General features: G+C 41.0%; 1 protein-coding gene across 4 annotated transcripts in view; it reads right to left on the reverse strand.

The window, feature by feature from the left end:
• cdk14 (cyclin dependent kinase 14) overlaps window positions 1-20,884 on the reverse strand; it is a 207,006-nt gene that overhangs the window by 126,410 nt on the left and 59,712 nt on the right. For 3 of the 4 annotated variants that reach the window (XM_069143464.1, XM_069143465.1, XM_069143468.1), the window contains 3 exons: window positions 11,819-12,064; window positions 1,651-1,745; window positions 961-1,040 (listed from right to left, as the gene is read on the reverse strand). In XM_069143464.1, the coding sequence (XP_068999565.1) occupies window positions 961-1,040; window positions 1,651-1,745; window positions 11,819-12,064 (421 nt within the window). Of the gene's footprint in view, window positions 1-960; window positions 1,041-1,650; window positions 1,746-11,818; window positions 12,065-12,151; window positions 12,297-20,884 lie in introns of those variants that run through there. The other variant, XM_069143467.1, reaches the window with a different exon arrangement.

Below are 20,884 nucleotides of genomic sequence, written 5' to 3' on the forward strand. Positions count from 1 at the left end.
AAAACAGATTTAGATAAAGATTTGTCCATACTTTAAAGGCTATTTTCCATTGGCTTCCGGAGTGAATCTCCATCATTAAAATCAATGCTTCATATCCCACCGGCTGCGCCGCGGCCCATCTCACCAGCGTGCCAGAAGCGGCTCCGTTGAAGATAGGCAGCGAGTTTATTTCTGACAAAAGCTGCTCGGAGACCGCGGCAATCTTGAACACAGCAGATCGGCCGGGCAGGAAGTGTGAAGACAAAAAAAATTATAAAATTCCGGGAAAATACAACACCCATGTGCAAACTCCTGGTCGTAAAAAACTTCACTACATCATCATCTACCACCGCGGTCTTTCAATTTGGACAGGAAATGTATTCTCCTCCCGCTACAGACACAGTATGTGAAATAGTTCCGCAATAAATAGGAGGATTCATGGTTTTAATGACTAAAACACAGCAGGCTGTATTAACTTTGTCTGTAGGCTGCAGCACAAAGTAGGAAATGACAACAATAACCACAAAACAGACAAAAAATAAGCCGTTAAACAATATCTACCCACAATAGAAGCACAGAAATCAAGGAAACATTAACAAATAAGGAAGATAAAATGGGCAAACAGAACGCTCCGTGTCTGATACGCCGTCGGTGGAATATGAAGCCGTGCAGAGAACGAAACAAAGTCACGGTCAAGTAAGACTATACATAAATGGAGATGATTCTAAATGGAGAATAACTGGATTCATATACATTTCTCCTCCTGCATTATTGTTTTTTACAGCATACAATTTCCAGCTCCTCATCCTCCACTTTTGTTGTTTTTGCCAAAAGAATTGTTAAACTGTCTTTATGATTTGACACGGGGTCCCAGCAACTTTCAAATACCGGATACAAAATGGAAATGAATTCCAGAAATATAATGTATAAAAAAATACGCGAATCTGTGCTTGAAGTTGTGTAAAACCATAACCGCCTTACCTTCTCTTATCGCCGTGAAGGGCGTTCCTTCCTCCTCCTGCAGACGGATCACCTTCAGAGCTACCAGCTTCCCGTTCACCCTGGAAACAGCAGGAAGAACAAACAAGTCTTATAATCTGCTGGGTTTTATTTTTGTGACACACACGCAAAAAAAAATCTATTAAAATCAGTGAAGCCGGTAAACAGCGAGGACAGCTGAGTCCATGAAATGTAATTCAGCAGCAGTGGAGTGAGACTCGGGTACAAGGCCACAGGATTACAACTGAAGGAAGTTCACTCATCAAAGCTGTTCTAGTGAGGACTGATGCAAAATAACGTCATTACTGAGAAGATTAGAGTCGACAGAGTTTTGTACATTTACAATGTGTGAACTTTTCATTTTGTAGAATTTAATTAAGACGACCTGGGAGGAAAGCACCACACCGTAAAACGCGGAGGATGATGAGTGAATCAATGAAATACAGCATTAAAATAGTGATTAAAAACAAAGGAAATTACATTGTATGTGTGGGGTTTACAGCTCCACAGGAGAAAAATGATTTACATAAAAACTATGCTCTGTAACCGTTATTGCTTTTCCATTTAATTATTTGATTTACAGTTAGAGCACTGCTCCTGTATTATCAAATATAATATTCACTGTATGGCTCTTACTAACCATAAAGAAGTCAACATGCACAGACTACTTACTTGCTCTTTCCTTTGTAAACTGTAGCATATGAACCCTCTCCGAGTTTCTCCAGCTTTTCATAGGAATCTGCCTTTCCAAATTTGGGGCTTGTAGGCTGAGGAAAAAGAAACAGATATGAAAATGTATTATGAAAGGATGAATTCAGTAACCCAGAAAAGAAAAGCCTCGGAGGGTTTCACAGAATATTTTACAAGTCTGTGAGCGATATTAAAACCTCCCCGCTGCATCATCGGAGAGGTGTAATGTCAGCAGGAGGAGGAGACAGAAGCTCACAAAGTCCTCCTGGAGGAGCTCCTTTTCATTTAATCGTCAGCTCATAACTTTTGGACACTTTCATTGTCCCGACAGTTCACTGAGAAAGAGGTAATAACTGTAGTTGTGAGGAAGGAGGCCCAGAGCAGAACATGTTCAACTGGTATGACAATCAGCTCAACTCTACATTGTTTTGATTTATTATCCATCCGTCCATTATCTAGACCCATTTCATCCTGAACAGGGTCTTGGAGGGGGAGGGGGGGCAGCCTATCCCAGCTCACTTTGGGCGAATGCAGGGTACACCTGGACAGGTCGCCAGTCCATCACAGGGCCAACACATAGAGACAGACAGAAACAAAGACCATTCACACTCTCATTCACACCTAAGGGCAATTTGTAGAATCACCAATTAACCTGAGATGCATGTTTTTGGATGTTGGGAGGAAGCCGGAGTACCTCGAGAGAATCCACGCAGGCACAGGGAGAACATGCTAACTCCACACAGAAAGGCCCATCTTTATGATCATTATTCTATATTTTTAGATTGTCCTAACATGACCTGCCGTTAGTAACAGATACAACTTAGCATCAGAATTTGAACAACAGTGTATTGACTATGACTTGAATTCTGTTGTTTCTGAAATTAACGTTGACAATGAGATCTATTCAACGTACACCACCAGTCAACGATTGGACACGCCTTCCCATTAAAGGGTATTTTTATTATTTACTGTTGTCCGCAGTGTAGAAGTATCAAATAACATTTGAATTTGTGTAGTATGAATAAAAATGTATTGACTCTGCAGAACGTTGCTGTCGCTACGATGGGTACGTGTTGCCTTGAATCCTAATTAAATGTACAACAGTTTTGGCAAACAGCTGCAGCTCCTCCTCCTCCAGGCTTCATGGTGGGAAACGTAAAGCAGACACCGTCGTTCACCTTCGCCGAGTTTCACAAAGACAAAAGCTGCTGTAATTAAAAATCTCACATTTGGGCTCATCAGACTAAAGTCCAGATTTCCACTGTTTCATTTCTTGTGTTCATTGATTCAAGCAGTTCTCGTTTTCTTCTTGTTCTCCTTCGGTCGTGGTTTCTCTGCAGCGGCTCCACCATGATTCACACTGTCTCAACAACTGACGTTAAAATCTGTCTTCTACTTGACTTCTGGGAGGCATTGATGTGGGCTCTAAAGTGAGGTGCTGTTGATTGTTTATTTCTGAATGAATGAACTTATCTTTGGCAGAATAGGGAACTCTGGGGGTAATATTATCACCTGGGTGCAGCGCAGGCACAGAGCAAGTGAAAAACATGTGTCCAACTTGTTTGGTAGTTTGGTGAACACGAACACAGGTACATCTCTTGCAAATCGACGCAAGTTTAAACCTTACTGTTGATTCACGTAACCTTTTAATAAAGGGCAAGCTATGCTGCTAACCCTGGCCCTACTATCCATGTAATAACAGTATCTGAGGTTCTTCAACAGTTCAGGCCAAGATTTTGCAGGTTAGCTTGGTTACAGTTCACGTTTCGATCACCAGGTTCAGTAAGGAGATTGGTGGTAGCAACTCTGTATGAGAGCAATGAGACCTCCAGCCCACAAAGCACACACAACCAATGATTTAAGAAAAGTTAATAAAGGAATATATTTACAAAAGTATTTAAACCATCTCACTTGAACAGTAGCTTTAAATCTTGCATGAACTCAAACGTCAGCTCTTAACAAAAAATTCATCCTACTTAACTCAAATTACCATTTAACAAAATTGGATGTAAAACCATGGAATTGCATACTATGACAAATAAAGTCACTTTCAAATCAGGCATCTGAACTCTGTTACACCCAAAATAATTCAGTTATTACTGATTGATAGTCTGTCTAGTCCTTTAAAGTTGTCCGTCAAAGTAGGTCTCGTATTTCTATCATTGGAAGTTCCTTAAAGGCTTAGAGTGTGGAAGGGGTGGCTCGGGGCTCTGCTACGTGCAACAGCCAGTAAGTTCAAACCACTAGCTCTTCGGTGAGACGTTTAGGGAACGTCTCTAAATTAGGCTACTGAAAATTACCTGGGCCCCTTAAACTGTACCAAAATGCCAATTCCCCTGGATCATTGCGTTGTGCTGGGTTCAATAATCGGGCCCTTGGTCTTTCTTTCTTGCTGCTGTCCTCATGACAGCCAGCTTCATCGCAGCAATTGATGTTTTTTTCAACTGCACGTAAAGAAACTTTCAAAATTTAGCAAATGTTCAGAAATGACTGATATTCATGTCGTAAAGGTCCCATTATGTAATTCATACTTCCATTTTTCTAATGATTAGAAGTCAGTGCTATTTAAATGCTGTGAGTGTCGAAAAACGCTCAGTTCGAGGAGAAATGTGCACTGCACAGAAACTGTGCTGTTTGGACTTCCTAAAGTTTGTCATGTCACACACTCCTGCTGATATCACATGTCTGCCCTCAGCTCGGCCCGCTGCCAAACCGCCGTGGAAGAAGACCCGGAGCGGCCATTCCATCATGGAGCCAGCGGTGTCAGTGACTTTGTTTGATTTGTAGATAGCTTGAGAACCTTGAAGAGCTGAACTTACAATGCTACTACATGAGCAAACAGTGTTCCCAGATTTATGACATTTTCCTAATAAAAGGCCAAATATACATGATAATGTGTCTTTTTTTTTTTTTTTTTGTAAGCACCCAAAACTAGAAACACTACAGTAGGTTAGGGTTGGGGTCCATGCGGCAACCAGAAGTGAAGTCACCCCATTGGTTTGTCAACAACCGTAGTGAAAACTCGAGTAGTTCTGACATCTTGCTAGTTTGGAGTGGTTTGGATCAGGAAGTGACCATCTGACTGATCTGATTTGAAACCTGACAATACTAGCGTGACGATACGGTCCTGCCAACCGATAGCTGTAACCTGACTGCAATACAGGCCTGTCAATCAAACAGATACGCCCCCAAAAACACATCTTTTTGAAGCATATTTTCTAATTAATGAGGGATTATTTTCAGATGGACCTCCAGAAAACGCATAAGAAGGAGCAACTTTAAATAACAACACCACAATAACTTGTGGAGAAATTCTATTGACTCAGAATTTTATAAGACTAGTTGAATGGGAGTCTGTGGAGATGGAGGCTTTTTGGAGCCAGCCTCTAGTGGCACTTGGTGGTATTGCAGCTTAAGGTGCTTCTGCATCGGCCTCATTTTTCAGACCTGGAAGTTACGAACACTTTTACATACAGTCTATGGATTGGTCCCATGTTTGTACCCTGCACTGCTTCTATTGTGTATTGAATAGTGTATTATAAAGCTTTCTGTCATGTAGTGTCTAACGCTGTGTTGTTGTAGTTGAGATGTGACGACATATTATAGTATTATAAATCCTGAGCGCCAGCTGCTTGAACAATAAAGTGCAGCAGTTTCTGTGAACCCACCCCCTCCTCCCATGAGTAACTGGAACTTGATTTAGTACCCCCTCCTGAAGGCTGGTGAAATCTAGCTCCCAAATATCGTCTCCGCAGCAGGACAGTGGAAGCAAACTGGTACAACAGCTTCAAGTTCAGTTACAGGTTGGTGAGTTCATGTAGCACAAATTCCTTATTTGTCTCAGCACGTTTTAATTCTTTACAAGCTGCGAGTTGCTCGATCACATTGCTGTCCAATACAGAGCAACAGAAAACAAAACAAAAAATGTTTTCTGGTATGAATACTGACTGTGTGTCACATAAACATTCTGTAGTCTGAGAGCCTGCTTCAAATCAGTTTGTAGTAAAGCATCCAAAACACATCTCTTATGTCCATTTGATGATGAAATAGCAATGCTTGAATGTGCAACGCTACCACCTCCCATTGTTAGTTTATCTCAACACTCATGTTTATAGACGGCACAACACCGCCTTCAGACCACAGTGCAGGGTTTACTAGAGCTGCTTGACGTTCTCTCTCCTGCAGCACATAATAAGCTCAGCATTTCTGAGGGCTTCTCTAAATAAATTAGATTTCCTCCTGGGATCAAGCAGGAAGTGAAACTCTATCTGTGAAACAACTCAGCTGGACAGTAAGATATTCTCCTGCTGGTGGCTGAGGAACCTCACGGAGCCTCGTGACTACAGAGAGATTCTCCTCTCGTGCATTTTTCATCCATAAATAAACTCCTTTCTTTCCGTCTTAAGTGTTCTGGATCAAACATTTGTCCCTCTAACCCCACCATATTTTTATGAATACATCATTTTTTCCAGTAACTGTACTCTCCTACCTGAGATAAATCTAAACAGGACTTAGGGTTTCACAATTACACGGAATAATTTCTGGGAAAGCTCTTTGGAACCAAACGTACACCATCACCAGAGCTGGGTTACCTGCTGGGCGAAGCTCACAACCACCTCCAGACCTCCAGGAGCCCCCACAGCTGCAGATTTACTCTATTATTTGGTTGGGAAGAAATTTGCACTGCTGAAGTCCTCCGTCAACTGTGACAGATATCATCCATATTTTGGCCCTGGTTTTGTAGAGGAAAATCTGTGTCAAAACTAGCTTTAAGACCGGAATTTTTTTTTTGTTTATATGAAGCTCCAAGTTGTGTTTCATAAGCTGCTTCTCTTTTTACTGTGACAAGTAATTAACACACAGAAAACCCTCAGTAAGCTGATATTATTCCACCACTGGAGAACTGAAAGGCTGCCCCCAACAGTTACTGTTATTGTTAGTACAACCCCGTTTCCTGTGTACAATGTAAATAAAAACAGAATGCAATAGATTTACAAATCATGTAAATCCCTATTTAATTGCAAATAGAACAAAGACAACATATCAAATGTTGAAACGGAGGAACTTTATTGTTTATGTCAAATATATGCTTATTTTGAAATGATGGCAGGAACACATCTTAAAAAAGTTGGGAGAGAAGCAACAAAAAACTAAAAAGCTAGGTAATGCTAAAAAAAAAAAACACCTGGTGGAACATCTTAGAACTAATTAGGTTAATTGGCAACAGATTAGTAACTTGATGTGGTTATAAAAGCGCTTTTTAGAGAGGCAGTGAAGATGGGGAAAGGTTCACCACTCTGTGGAAGACTGCGTGGAAACGGGGTTGTACATCGGACAGTGATTTTCCTGAATAATGAGTTGGTTGTTTAATGTGTAAAATGACAGGAAAGTGTCAAACATGCTTATTGTTATTCCCTGAAGACCAAAATATCATATTGTAAGTGCTTTTGTTGTCAGATATTGTCAAAGGCTTACTACCGCAGCAAACTGGGAAACTAGCAGCTGTTCACATTTGGGACGTTTTTTGAATTTTTGCTTCGAATGACTTAAACCAACTCCAGCCTGATACAACCAACTTATTTTCCATTGACTAATAATCTCCAGAGTAATAGTCAGTTTCTGGGTACCTGTGGGAATAATGAAAGTCCACTGTATAATGAGGGTTAAGAGGGGCCCAACAACAATTGTTTCTCCAGGATCATGACAGTAACTACATTTTCCTTCGGTTGCTTCTGATGCTATAATTATTGACTCAACTATTATTTATTTAACTATTTGAAACAGGAGCGCCTATCTGATACTAACGATCCAGCGATGAGCACGGACATGTGTTAAATGCACACTTCCTGATTTATTCAAATGCCCCATAGGGCCAATAAATCTTGAAGTCGTCTCTCACCTCAGTGCAGAAAACTTCCAATGTTTGAAGTAAAACTAGAAAGAAGTCTTCACACAGCGATTCAATAATTGAAATGAAAAATGTCTCCTGCTTTACTAGCTCATGGTTTGGTGGTTTTACTGCAAGTGCCAGGGGAGGAAAATGGAAGAAATCAGGAGGGAGTGAACCATCTGAGGGAGTGTGCAGAGTTCTTTTAGTGGGATTGATCAGGAGTTTCCCATCTACCCCAAAAACATGAGTTCAGCAAGTGTTTTGCTGCTGAATGCTTTCTTCAGGTAAATGCCCAAAGAACAGACCACATTAAATCATTGAGATTCAAGTTGGCTGAACTGGCTGAGAAAAAAAAAAAACATGACCAGCACAATTCACACATTTTCATAATCACGGCTGAAACATTAATTAGTGTCGTGCAGCGACGCTGGCAGGTAATCAGTCAAGCCTCATATCACACTTATTAAACGGGATTTGTGTGCACATTCATTAGGCCGTTTCACATTTGGAGCTAAATTAAAATAAGGAACCACATATGTAGAAAAAGCTGAAAATTTCATTTGCATGATTAAGAAAATCCTGTTGTTTTGTAAACAGCCTTCAATTAAGCATGAAAAAGGATCCAGGCGGGAAAAATGTGTTTCCGGTGAAGGAGAGGAAAAGAGCTGAGCGTACGAAACAAAGCACCAGAGAAATACGGAGGATCATTTCTGCTCTGAGAGGATTTGAAAAGCCGTACTGTTTCAGAGAGGTGCATAACGCAGTTTAACATGTTAGTAGTCTGACGATCTTCCTCAGTGATAGTTTGTGGAGTCTAATATTCATATGTTCTTATGTATTCAGCCTGAAAATCATTAGATCTTTTCCTTGACTTTTATTGTTTTTTATGACCAAAGGGAATTTTACATTCAGAGTTACTTATGTCACATCCATGCCGGGGTTTTGAGACCACATACACTTTCCTACAGCAGGAACGAGAAGGTACTGTATGAGCAGCAGGAGTATTTGTGTTCATTTTGATTATATTTTTGGTCATTTTTTATCTATTTACAGTCATTCTGGTTCTCTCTGTTCTCTCATTTCTTATCTTTTTGTGCTCATTTCATGGCTGTGGTAGTTTTGTAGTAATTCTGCATCTCTTTATAACCATTCTTTTTTCATGTTCAGATGGTGTCTATAGTAATTTTCACTGAACTGGATGCTTCTCTTCACTTTCAAAACCGTATTTTTGCTCCACCCTTTGCCCTTCTGACTGCCAACCAAAGCGTCATCTCACGATCACGTCATCTCACGATCACGTCATCTGGTGCGTTCATGAGCAACTGGGAGAGTTCCTACCTCCAAGTGGGAGAAATCCCCTGAACTCCTGTCGAACTGGGAATTTCCCCAAAGGAAAGTCGCAGGCTTTTGAGATAATGATGAAAGGGTTAAATATACTTGATCAGCGCAGAAATAAGTCACTTCATGGTTTATTTGGGTCGTACTAGTTATAGCCGGGTGTTGTGCCGTTGAACAACTATCCAGACAGACAACGACAGGTGGTAACAGCCCTCCCACACGGGCGCTATTTTGTTGCCGCTAGTTTGCCGTTTTAAAGGTTTTCTGCTAAAAACTGCACGTAGGAATGTGGTGTACAAATATGAATGATCTTCTGAACTCCATTTCGTCTCTGTGATGGTCTACATGTGATGATGAGGTTGTTTGTCCCTTTTCTGTATTCAGACCGCAGATTTCCTGCAGGCGGCCTTGTTGCCTCTTTGTTGTTTTCATGTGAACGCTCTCAACCGCGGAATCGGAGGTTACCAAGTCTGAATTTTCCCAGCTGCATGAACGCACCATTCATTCAGACAAAAGATGTTTCTGATAGTTAATAAAACGCTTTTCTATTCTTGTCTATGTGGAACAGGCCAGATATTTTCACTTGTAGGTGCAGACTGACCCTGCTGCCATTGCTTCAGACTGATTTAATCCCAGTTAACTTTGGCTTTGTCTGTTTCAACCATGACGGCTGGTTGTTGGTATCCTGAGAGGTAAAGACATCTCCCCTTCACCTGTGGCTGCTCTACAAACACCCGACTGAATGTTGCAGGTCACTTATTTTGTATTCCACTGGTGTGATTCCATTTTTAAAATAAAAAGTCACCAATAATGAGCAAAAGCGAGAAAAAAAAACAAAAAAACATCCTATCTCAGAACGACAAGCTGTGTTTCCATGGCAACACTGGCACAACTGTTGACTGCCTTCTCTCCCACTGTTTATGAAACACAGGCAACTGCTCACCCAACACTGTATCATCAGCGCCATTGATGAGGACGGCTTTTCTTTGTGCTCTTCCTCCCGATTAATGCTTTTTTTTTCTTGTAGGGCAGTTGTGGAACTACAGTCACCACAGTCAGGTCGCCAGGTTCGGTACCATCGGGATGCTGCAGAGATCTATAATAGAACCTCTGCTCACTGATCAGACTGTTCTGCTCTTTAGATGCACGCGGGGGAGATAAATAAACTATCCTCCCTCTAAGAACATCAATTGTCATCTTCAGTTTGTGTACGGATTAAAGAAACAAGAGGTTAACGAGCATTAATCAGTGCGCTGTGTGGTTTTATCAGACAGTTTTTAACCCTTGCTGAGAGCCCGGCTGGCTAGTTCTCCCTGCGTCCAGTGTTTATCCTAAGATAGGCCAATGGTTTGCTGACTGCAGCTCAGACAGTGGGATCAATCTTCTCAACTCACTTACAGAAAGAAAGTGTTTAAAATGTCTTATAATAACAAAACTTCATCATAATCAGGCAACGTTTTAAGTTCCCAAACAGGAACTACCACAAGCTATCGGTGAAACTAGAACAAATAAGTCAAAACCCCAGAGATTTAGGCCTCATTAAATCAGTCAGGATTAGACTGCTTTGTTAAACTGAAGAACCTTCATCTCTGGTGGAAAAAGCACATTTACTAGATTGAAGCCACGGTTGGTGTCTGCTGATGCAAACAACAGCCAATCAGAGACAGAAAATATTTCTCATCATTCACTCCATGCTTTGAAACCATTGCATTCGTATTGATGATTGACACATGGCTTCATCACCAGGTGTACAATTCAGGCTGGTTAGCTTAGTAGTTCAAATCTAGTTTCAAACTAATACGTTACTAAAACAGGCTAAACCAGCCACGCATCAGTGATGTCTTAACTAGTAAAGACGTCAGGAATGTATAAATTGGTTATTAAGTCAAATCTGTGGCAGCGTCCAATCAGGTGCAGCATCATTTGGGCTAACATTACATCATAACATTCAATATAATAATATAATATAATATAATATAATATAATATAATATAATATAATATAATATAATATAATATAATATAATATAATAAAAAAATAAGCATTACCTGCTGATTTGATTTTAAAGCTAAGTGCTTTGTATTTATACTATGGACGGATACATGTACATATTTTGCATGGCTGTCACTTAGAAGCGATTTCTCCTGTTTTGATTGTTGTTGGTTACACACATAACCATAGCGCCGATGTTGCTGTCCTCATCCACAGTTTCAAAAGGCTGTGAATTGATTTAGAATTGCTGACACTTGTTTTAAGTGTCCAGTTAAACTGTTCAGTTACTAAAAGTTGATATGAATCTTCCAGCCAATCATAATCCAGAATTATTTAAAATCTCATTAAGCGTGATACATTTCACATTAAACACAATAAACAGTTTCACGACTTCACGGTGTTTTTAAAAAGAAGATACAAAGATTAATGTATTTTATTGTTATGTTGTTTCAGCTCAGCTTATTTAACAATGAGTCAGGACATCGGAGTTGTTAAGTGACTATTTTCAGAACTATTACCGTTCCGAAAAAGCTCTTCCCATTAAAATAGTCTTAAGTAATTCAAGTTGCAGTGTGCACTCTGCTCCTTGTTAAAACCCACTTTTAATAGTATGGCTTTGATATTTCGGGGTGAAAAATGGAGGACAAGAAGAAGTTATAAATCAAAATAAAAAAAATGTCTTGATGTCGCAGATTGTTTCAGTATCTACACAGATGTTTTATTACGTATTAGGTGTAAATATTTAGTAACCACCATCGAGCTTCTACTGATATTTCGTGAGGCAACCTGTTTTCACTTAGTGATGCATCAAATCTCCACTGAATAGACACAATATATATATATAACTAAACTAAGTCTGAAAGTGGGATTAGCCGGCACCATAACACTTCACTGCAGTGTGTGATTATTCCCCTGGAGTGTCGTACTTACAGAACTCGGGCTGGAGTGCCGGCGCAGTTTGGGCGACTCTTTGCCGGCCGAAGAGCTCTTGGCGTTGATGCAGGCATTGTTCTCAGAGTGGACCCTCTTCACCTGGCTGGCGGGCTTCTCGAAGGGGTCGAAGCCGCTCTGCGTGCGCTGAACTCTCACCTTCTTGTCCTCAGGGATGGTGTCCAGGGGCTTGATGACCGAGTCTGTTCCCTGGCAGCTGCGTGTGGACATCTTTGTGACACATATCTGTCAGATAGAAGAGGAAGAGAAAAGAGGAGGGCGAAAATGAAAGTAAGCATTAAAGAAAAAAAAAAAAATTCCATCTGCGATTACCAGTGTTCAGCCAAAAAGTGTCTGCGTGCCCGTCTTCCAGATCCCGCCTGTGTTTCATCTCTCTGTCAGCCAGGGTCTCTTCCCTCCCTGCAGAGCCTCGCTGCTACCTCCCTGCTAGCTTGAGAGCCTTTTTATCTCCATCTCTCGTCTTTGATCAGAACAGCTCCAGCCTCCGTCGCTCTGCTGCTCACACACTGCTGCTGCCGCTGCTGCTGCCGCTGCCGCCGCTGCCGCCGCCGCTGCCGCCGCCGCTGCCGCTGCTCCCTGACTGCACACTCACACACCTCCACCTTATCTCGACACATCACAACTGTGGAACACGCTACAGATTGTTTCCAACATGCCAACCCGGGCACACTCGCAGCCCTGAACACTCTCCACCTCTCTCCAACACAAAGAAGCTCACCAGCTGCTCCCGCACCGTGGACTGTGGATATTGGACACAAAAGACGCAGGCGGCATGACATGTTTTGCCACGGCTCCCTTCAGATTAAATATTTAGAGCCGGGCCCCCCTGCAGGAAGAACTTCTAATTACTCTGATACACACCGAGGAGTCAGCTTGCAACTCGCTGGCTCGCTCTTTAACATGAGACACAATGTCCCCTGTCTGTCACACTAATGTGCTAACATCCTACAAAGAACTTAAACAACACAACAACATAAAAACTAACAGCCATTGTTGGGGGATTGAGTACAATTATAGTGATGATGTTTGCTGTTGATTCTCATTGTGTCATGAAATCAAGCTCCAACAGAACGCAGGATATAACAAAAGCTTGGTTAAAACCAAACCGGTGGAGGTTTGAGGACATGTGATGTTTATTACTGAGGGATTTACTAATTGTGATTATTTTCTATGAAGTCAACTACGGGCCCAAAGTTCTGTGGACGGAGGAGATAATATTACATGATAAATTGTACCTTTTGTGATTGCAATGCCCCCTAACATGGAGGGGGGATGGTCTGCCTCAGTGACACTTATTACTCAAACTCAGGCTAACATGGAACAGAAGCTGGTGATATTTCTGCAGGTACAATTTTCCAGAATAAACAACTTTCCACACTTCAAAATAAGTTATTATCTACGTTAGATTCAAATTCAGTGTGTGGGATTTGAAAATTGAACTCTTCCGTAAAATGTGACTTTGAACTAATATATGATAAATCATTCAGGGAATACATTTCCCAGTAGAAGATCAGAGTCAGAGAAATCAGAAGTACTTCCACACAGACCTGTCAGATTACCTCAAGACCTCCCTCGCCAACACCCAACATGTTCCAAATATCTCAATGTGATATGATTTAAAGTAATAATCTTGAAGATTTCCATTTAAATAAAAGTTGCTATCTACTGCTGAAAGGGTTAACACAATGATGACTGTGCCTGTGGTCCACTGATGAAAGCGTGATTATGAACTGAACGAGCCGGGTTTGTGTGGCTGGCCTGTTATTACCAGACCCAAACTTACAGAGTGAATATACGGGTCATGCCATTTAGGATTGTTTCCAGTCTTTGACTCGGGTTCATTTAGAAACTACTGGGGCAGCCGTTAACTAGTTGCATCGACCGTCATCTAACGTGCCGTGCGCCGAAACTTTACCACAGCCGCCACTGTTGGAACGACTTCAACATCATCGCACGCTGATCGGTCTTCCCTTCAGAGTGACTCACTGTGATCACAGTGAATACTTGTGTGCAACCGGCAGAGCCAGGGTGGACTGTGAAGACATTCCCGGACAAAATCACCGATTGTGACAGGCTAAGTCTTCAACAGTCAAATTGTGAAATGAAGTTCAGAAACACAGCTGCAGTTACATTTTATCACCATAGATGCCGCTAAAGAGAATGAAACAATGAAACTTTGAGATTGTAACTTGAACCTGAATGTTATTTAACACTATTCATAACATTGAAGTCAATATTGTCTCAGAGCTCTTTTCATATAATTGAACAGTAAATGTTAAAGTCAGGTTATTAAGTTTGCGATTGTAATACTTAAATGTGAAAGCAGAACCTGGCTGTCAGCAATGGCTCTTAACCATTTTTCTATGACCTATACATAGTATTCTGTAATTTAACTATTATGTTAGCCAGCTTAGTTATAGCTATATAAAAGAACCACCACATATTTTGCTATTCCAACCATGTATCCATGGTTATTAGCGTTATAATTAATGTAGCTGTGCTGAATATTTAACCAATATTCAATTAAATAAAGAATTATTTCAGATTTATCCATCACTTTTAGCATTACTCTATCTGCTGACTGTTTATCTAATATTTAGCAAACTGTATCCACGTTTTAGGAAGCCGCAACTATTGAACAATTTAGTCCATTTTATCCATTACTTTCAGTTTATTATTTATTCTTTTAATCTATCTATTTCAATCAACTATAAGTTACTTGTAGCGAACTATTTCAACTATTTACCTGCAACCTAGTTTCCGTGCACTCTCACTCCCCAGTTACAGCTACCTTGTTGCAGACTTTTCTTTTTAAATCCAATCGTAACTTTGTTTTTCTCAAATAGGTTGTGCCAATCTTTCCACGTACCGGTAGACACAAAGTTAGTTAGCGCCAAAAATAAAGCAATGCTCCAATTTTAATTCATCTGCACATCAAAACACTTCAAGCCAGAAATGAAATGGAATAATTCCAAAAGAAGGAGTAACGTGTAAAATGGGCCAAGAAATACACAGGAGAAAGACACGAGGAGAATAAAGGAAAATGAGAAGTTTGGAAGCATACGAGGTAATGAAGCAGCTCGGCTGTTATAAACGTGAACATCCAGCATGTCCTCGGTGGCAGGAGATCTCATCTGGAACTGCACATAAACTAAGAAAAACACATCCTGTCATTTAGGACCTATCACGGTACAAAGCATCAATACTGGATGAGAGTGTCTGGGAAGTACGTGTTCAACAACAATACCACGTCTGAGAATCATGGGAGGCAAAAGGGACATGAAATAACGGGTCAAAGGTCACCAAAGCCCTTAAAACTGTTAATCATACAGACTGATTAAAGGGGACAACAGCGGGCTATACTGCTATATTATGAGTGACATGCATCATGCAGTGATGGTTTTAACTGTCTGAACACACTTTAAATATTAACCAATGACAATGCATGAGCCTTTTAGATTTCATTTCAAGCAGCCACACATTAACTACTTTCAGGTGACATATCAGCAGAGGTGGAGAGTTTATGAGCCTTATTTTAGTATTTTTGTTTTACATCAAACAGTTGAACAGTAAATTAACTGCACTAATAACTTAACACTTAGCAGTCTAAAGGTGCTTTATATGTTGCCTCCTGTTTACCCAATGAAATTATCAAATGGTTACAGAATTTATTTTCCATCGATCAATCAATCTGCTAATTGTTGTAGCTCTCGTTAGTTTAACAGATAATTCGTCTTATTTTTAGAAAAGATAATGTTATTATTATGGTCTCACGACTTACACCTACTTGATGGATCTGTAATACGTCTCTCACCACTGGACGGAACCTGATCGAGTCCATATCAGATGCCTGATGGAGAGACTGGACGCCCTGCTGTAAGTGTGTGTTGGGTTTCCTAGAAAGCGCTACAGAATCCTTTATAGGCGTGTTCGGAGTGAAACGGCTACACTACACCTCGACCTCACAAAATCACATCCACTATTCCTGCTGATCATTCTGGTGAATAAAAGTATTATTTTTCTGAACTGGACATTATTACATGCATTTGTTTTTTGGTCATGTGTTTAGTGCTGCTTCTGCATTAACAGTGTCGGTACCTCCTGTTACAGTAGCTCCATTGCTGCTGGTCATTAGTGTCATAAAACACACCAGTTCCTGGTTACAGGTGTCTCTTTGCACGTTATCTGATGTCATCTGTCACAACATGTGAATCACTCCATCATTGTATGTGTGTAAATCAGGATTCATCTTAATGTCACGAGATGTTACACACGTTCCTCAGAATAACACCCAAATAATACAGCAGCATTTATTACTGTGTGAGTCACATCAGGTGGTCCGGGAGCAGGTGGAGGAAGAAGTTACACTGACCGCTCTCTTGTTTTGTTGCAATCATGACTGCGACAAACAACCTGAACTAGATGGATAACTCAGCGGATGGATGTTCAATTAAGCAATATTACACGAGAGGGTGACCGCATCCCTGCCGTGCCAATAATCACGTTGAAGCACGCTCGAGTGTAATATTGCAATTATACAACAAGTTAGCAACTAAATAAAATATGTAATCTAAATGTATTCATATTGTGGGGCGATTCACTCTCAAAATATAAGACTTTTGTTAGTGTGATCTCCGTTTCCATGGCAATACATGGGGTATGACTACGAACTTGAAAACAATCTGTCGCATCAGCAGAATCTTATGTATGCAATGTTTACTACTCCAGGAAGTAGGCCGATCCTTAGCAACCACCTAGCAACAGAGAGGATTTCTAGTCCGTTTTGTCGCTTTCTAGAGATGGTTTCTCAAACTGAATAAATACAGCACATAGAAACTCTAAACTGTTGCTAGCTCAGTCTTGTTGCAACTAAGATATCTGATGAAAAAAAGATATCGATGGACTCATGTATTTTTAACATTTTAGCACCGTGTCGTGTTAAAACCAAACTGGTCAAACTCGCCGCCGCTAGGATTTTAAGTCACATTTAATATATGAAGTAAAAACAACATCAGATTGAATATTATATAAAACTCAATGCAAGTTATATATAGCTATTGATGAGGCAGAGTGATATTTCTCGTGATGAGTGAGGTGATGTCATTTGAGCACATTCCAAATGTTCAGTTGACCAGAGATCTCTGGGTCAAAACTACTTGTATAATCTGTTACGTTGCATTCATGACTGCGAGGAAACCTGAACTAGATGGATAACTCAGTGGATGTCTGGATGTTCAATACTAAATCTACACTAAAGTTAATAAAATCAATGTGGAGTTAGAAAGTAGTACCAGTTTGACTTGAATTAGAGGCACATGCCACCTTCAAAACTAATCAACAGATCAAAATGAGCTGCATAGACTAGAAGTTACTGCAACCTATGATTTACAAAACTATGACACCTAAATATTACAAAACCATGGGCATTGGTAATGTAAAAACAGTCTTCTAGTTTCAAGATTTCAGGTTTAGAACCTGGCTGTTGGGTTCTGCGGCCATTCAGACAAAAGAGGAAAAACAATGGTGAACTCTGCCACTGATGATGGGTAAAAGAAAACCACCTGTTTATGTTGGTTTGTTTTTTTAAAGAGGAAAGGACCAATCACAAACTGGACACCAAAACTTGTGATTGCGTTTTTCATGAATACATCAACATGTGACAGCTGATTTAAAAAAAAAAATCACAACAGTAGTTCAACACATGGCGACTTGTGCAGCAGACGACCCATCAGTCCATCGCTTCCACTCCCAGAGCCTTTTAGCCAAAGCATCATAATGGAAATAAGAGACCGGGCTCACAGCATTCTACATAATTGGCCCATCATGCTCTCACCTTAATGCTTATGAGTGACTAACACAGATTCAAAGAAAAGCACTTTATTTCTGAGAACCCATCACAGCCTTCAATTACTATATTACCTCTTTAAGCAGAGAGCAGATTATCAACAGATGATCCTCAGCAAAGACTGTCAGTGCTCCAGCTGATCCAATCAATCCATAAATATGCAGGCACACAAGAAGTGGCAAACCTTTACTTCTGCATAAAGTATTAAAGACCCACAAGAAGGCCCTTGCTGTCTGCATAAGTCCTTCACTACACAGTCACTCTATATACATTTAGACAGGGGAAGGGGTCACTGTGAACTCATGGCGTGTAAAATTAAATGTAAACGGGAATTTAGTCACAACTTCACACTTTGAGCAGGATGACATGCTTATCAATGCATATTTCACACTGTTGATCCTGTACTGGTACGATAAGACTGTGATATAGAAATGATTTAACATTTCATTTGAAGTCAGACATATGTGCATACACTCCCAGATGAAGTGAAAAACATTATTTGGTAACAACAGTCCATGTCATGGTCTGGGATTTACAGTATTAGTGAACAGTCAGCATGTTTTATGAAGGAGAAATGGGCCGGACCAAATCAAAATGTCCAGGAGCATCTCCAAACCAACCAGGCTGGTGTGGTGCTCCTGGTCCGGTGTGGCGAGACCCTTCATACAGTAGTACGAGAAGGAACAAACTATGAGCAGGGTGTTGGGGGACGTCCGAGAACAAGTCTGTTCCATGGCAGCTCCAAATCGTAATTTACCAGACTTAAAAGATTTGCTGTAAACATCTTGGTGCCAGATACCACTGGGGATCCCGTAGACTCCAGGCCTCGGCATATCACAGCAGTTTGGGCAACAAGGTCATCCGTTTAAATGTCACATATTACCAACAGACTGTTTACATTGTAGCATGGACAGAACTTACATTTATGATCATTTCTCCATTATCTAACAAGCCTCCTCCTCCTCATCCTCATCAGTTCCATGCTGGCTTGTTTAGGTCTCAAACCAGCTAACATTTCCATGCCAACATGTCAAACAACTGCAACTGCAAATCAGCTGAAAGTTTACTGTGTTATGATTGTTCTTAAGGTTTCACTTATTTCTATATGAACAGTGATGGAAGGTTAAGGTTTTCTGCATCGACCCGTCCTCTGGGCAAAAACTAGATTTTCTGGGCTCTTTTGAGCTCCACAGTATTTGGCACTTATATTACTTCTCCAGACAACAACAATTAGTCTGTAACTCAAAAGGTTAATTTGATTAGTCTGAAAATTAATTAATACTAATTGTGATTGATAAATCATTTAAGTCATTTTTAAATAAAAGTGTCAAACTAAATTTTCTGGTGCAAACTTCTCAAATGTGAACATTTTAGCTTTGCAGTTTTCTATGATGGTACCCACAACCTTTAGGTGTTCTTCACAGAAATATGTTAATTTTAGCTACAGGAAATAATTTTCTGACATTTTAATTTGGGCTTGATTACCGACCAAGCAAAGCAGGCGACTGCCCGCGGGGCCCGAGACTCTCAGCAAGACAAGATGGAGGACTGAGGACTCATTAGAGTAGATAATGTACTGCAGTGGTGTGAGTTTCCAACAACTTTCCGATTAATCAAATTGGGTTAATGCAAATTACTACATTGAGTAAACCTTTTAAGGCCCCTGGGCAGTTGGTGATCCAGCCTCGGGATGAGTCCCAAGGTTCTCATAAACCTCGTTTCTAAATACTGCAGGCGGATGTTCTCAGTATAAACCCACCGCACACCAGACTGCACACAGACACCGTGAACGAGTAGCTGGTGGACGTGGTGGAGCACGAGCAGCTAAAGAGACAGATATTTCTTACAGGAGATGGTGGAGATGTACATTTTGTATGCAGAAGTGTCACGTGGCCCGAAACACGGCGTGAAATGAAAGCCAGAGCGGCTCCGTGTCGTCTGGATGTGGAAACGAACAACGGCACCGTGTTGTTTATCACAGCTCAAAAAATAAGACTGATGCAGCTTTGAGGGAACACGGCGTGCTTCGTGTTTAGATTGTACTTCACTAACAATGAAGTGCAGGCCAAAATTTCTTCACTGCTTCGTGTGAATGACCTCCTACATCTGGCTTTTCTCTGCTGGCAGGACGGGAATGCCCCGCGACAGGAAAACCCCTCCGCGGATGCAATTACAGCATATTGATTCTGGGTGAAGGACAGCCTCTTTAATCACTACTACCCCCCTCTATCACCACCACCACTCCGATACGCCAACACACGCATGCATGCACATAAACAAATGGTGATAAACTGCATTGTTTTCCTATCTGTAATGTATTCTGTCCTGCTGCAGTGACCCTGTCGCCCCGCAGGGGTTATTTAAGATTTATCTTGTCTTACAGTTGCCATACAGTAATGGAAAAGGTAGGCAGAAAGTTCCAGACTAATGCAACTATCTCCAGAGGAGTACTTACTGATGACATTAGCTTGAACGATGACAAGAACCAAAGAGGCCGTAAAAGCCCAATCAGTCAGAAAGCCTACCGATGTGCTCGGCTAACTCAAAGCTATCAGCCATCTTAACTCGGCCACATTCAGGCTCCCCCACAGCGTTTCACCGAGACAAAGCAGGGCTATCAGCTTGCCTGGGCTCGTCATCCCGGGCTCAAGACAACAGCGAGACGATACACCAGAGGAGAGGCTGGAAAAAAACAGCTCATCCTCCCTCCGTCAACACCGTCTCAGAGCAGCAGCCTTTAGTTCTTTGTTCTTGAAAGGCAGACAGAGCCGTGTGTGAGTGACTCCTCAAACGCAGCAGCTTCTCGTGTGAGGCCTTCTGACAGAAGGAACAATGGGCGATAATGACTCCATTTAATAGATAGGAAACTGATTGCGGTTTGAGCTGACATCTCAGTGTGGCGACAGTAAAGAAGGAGCCCCTTGTGGTCTTATCTCTGACCACTTACATGTGCACTGTGAGGCTCAGATGACAGACACAGGCAGCCTCTCACTTTATTTCATAGCGGGTTATAATCGAAGGTAAGGTTGGTTAAACTGTAAATAACAGGTTATAATAACTCGGATATGAACTAAACCTCCTTCTGAGAATAATCTTTCCCTTTTTAGCTGCTAAACACTCCACGATGTCCATCAGCTAGTTTTTAACAACTGTTAGAGAATATTGTCTGTTTGCTGCTGAACAGGAAGCGTACAGTTGGT

This window comes from Embiotoca jacksoni, unplaced genomic scaffold, assembly GCF_022577435.1.
Source record: "Embiotoca jacksoni isolate LCO1_2020_lvr unplaced genomic scaffold, fEmbJac1.0.p SCAF_11, whole genome shotgun sequence".
Classification (NCBI taxonomy): domain Eukaryota; kingdom Metazoa; phylum Chordata; class Actinopteri; family Embiotocidae; genus Embiotoca; species Embiotoca jacksoni.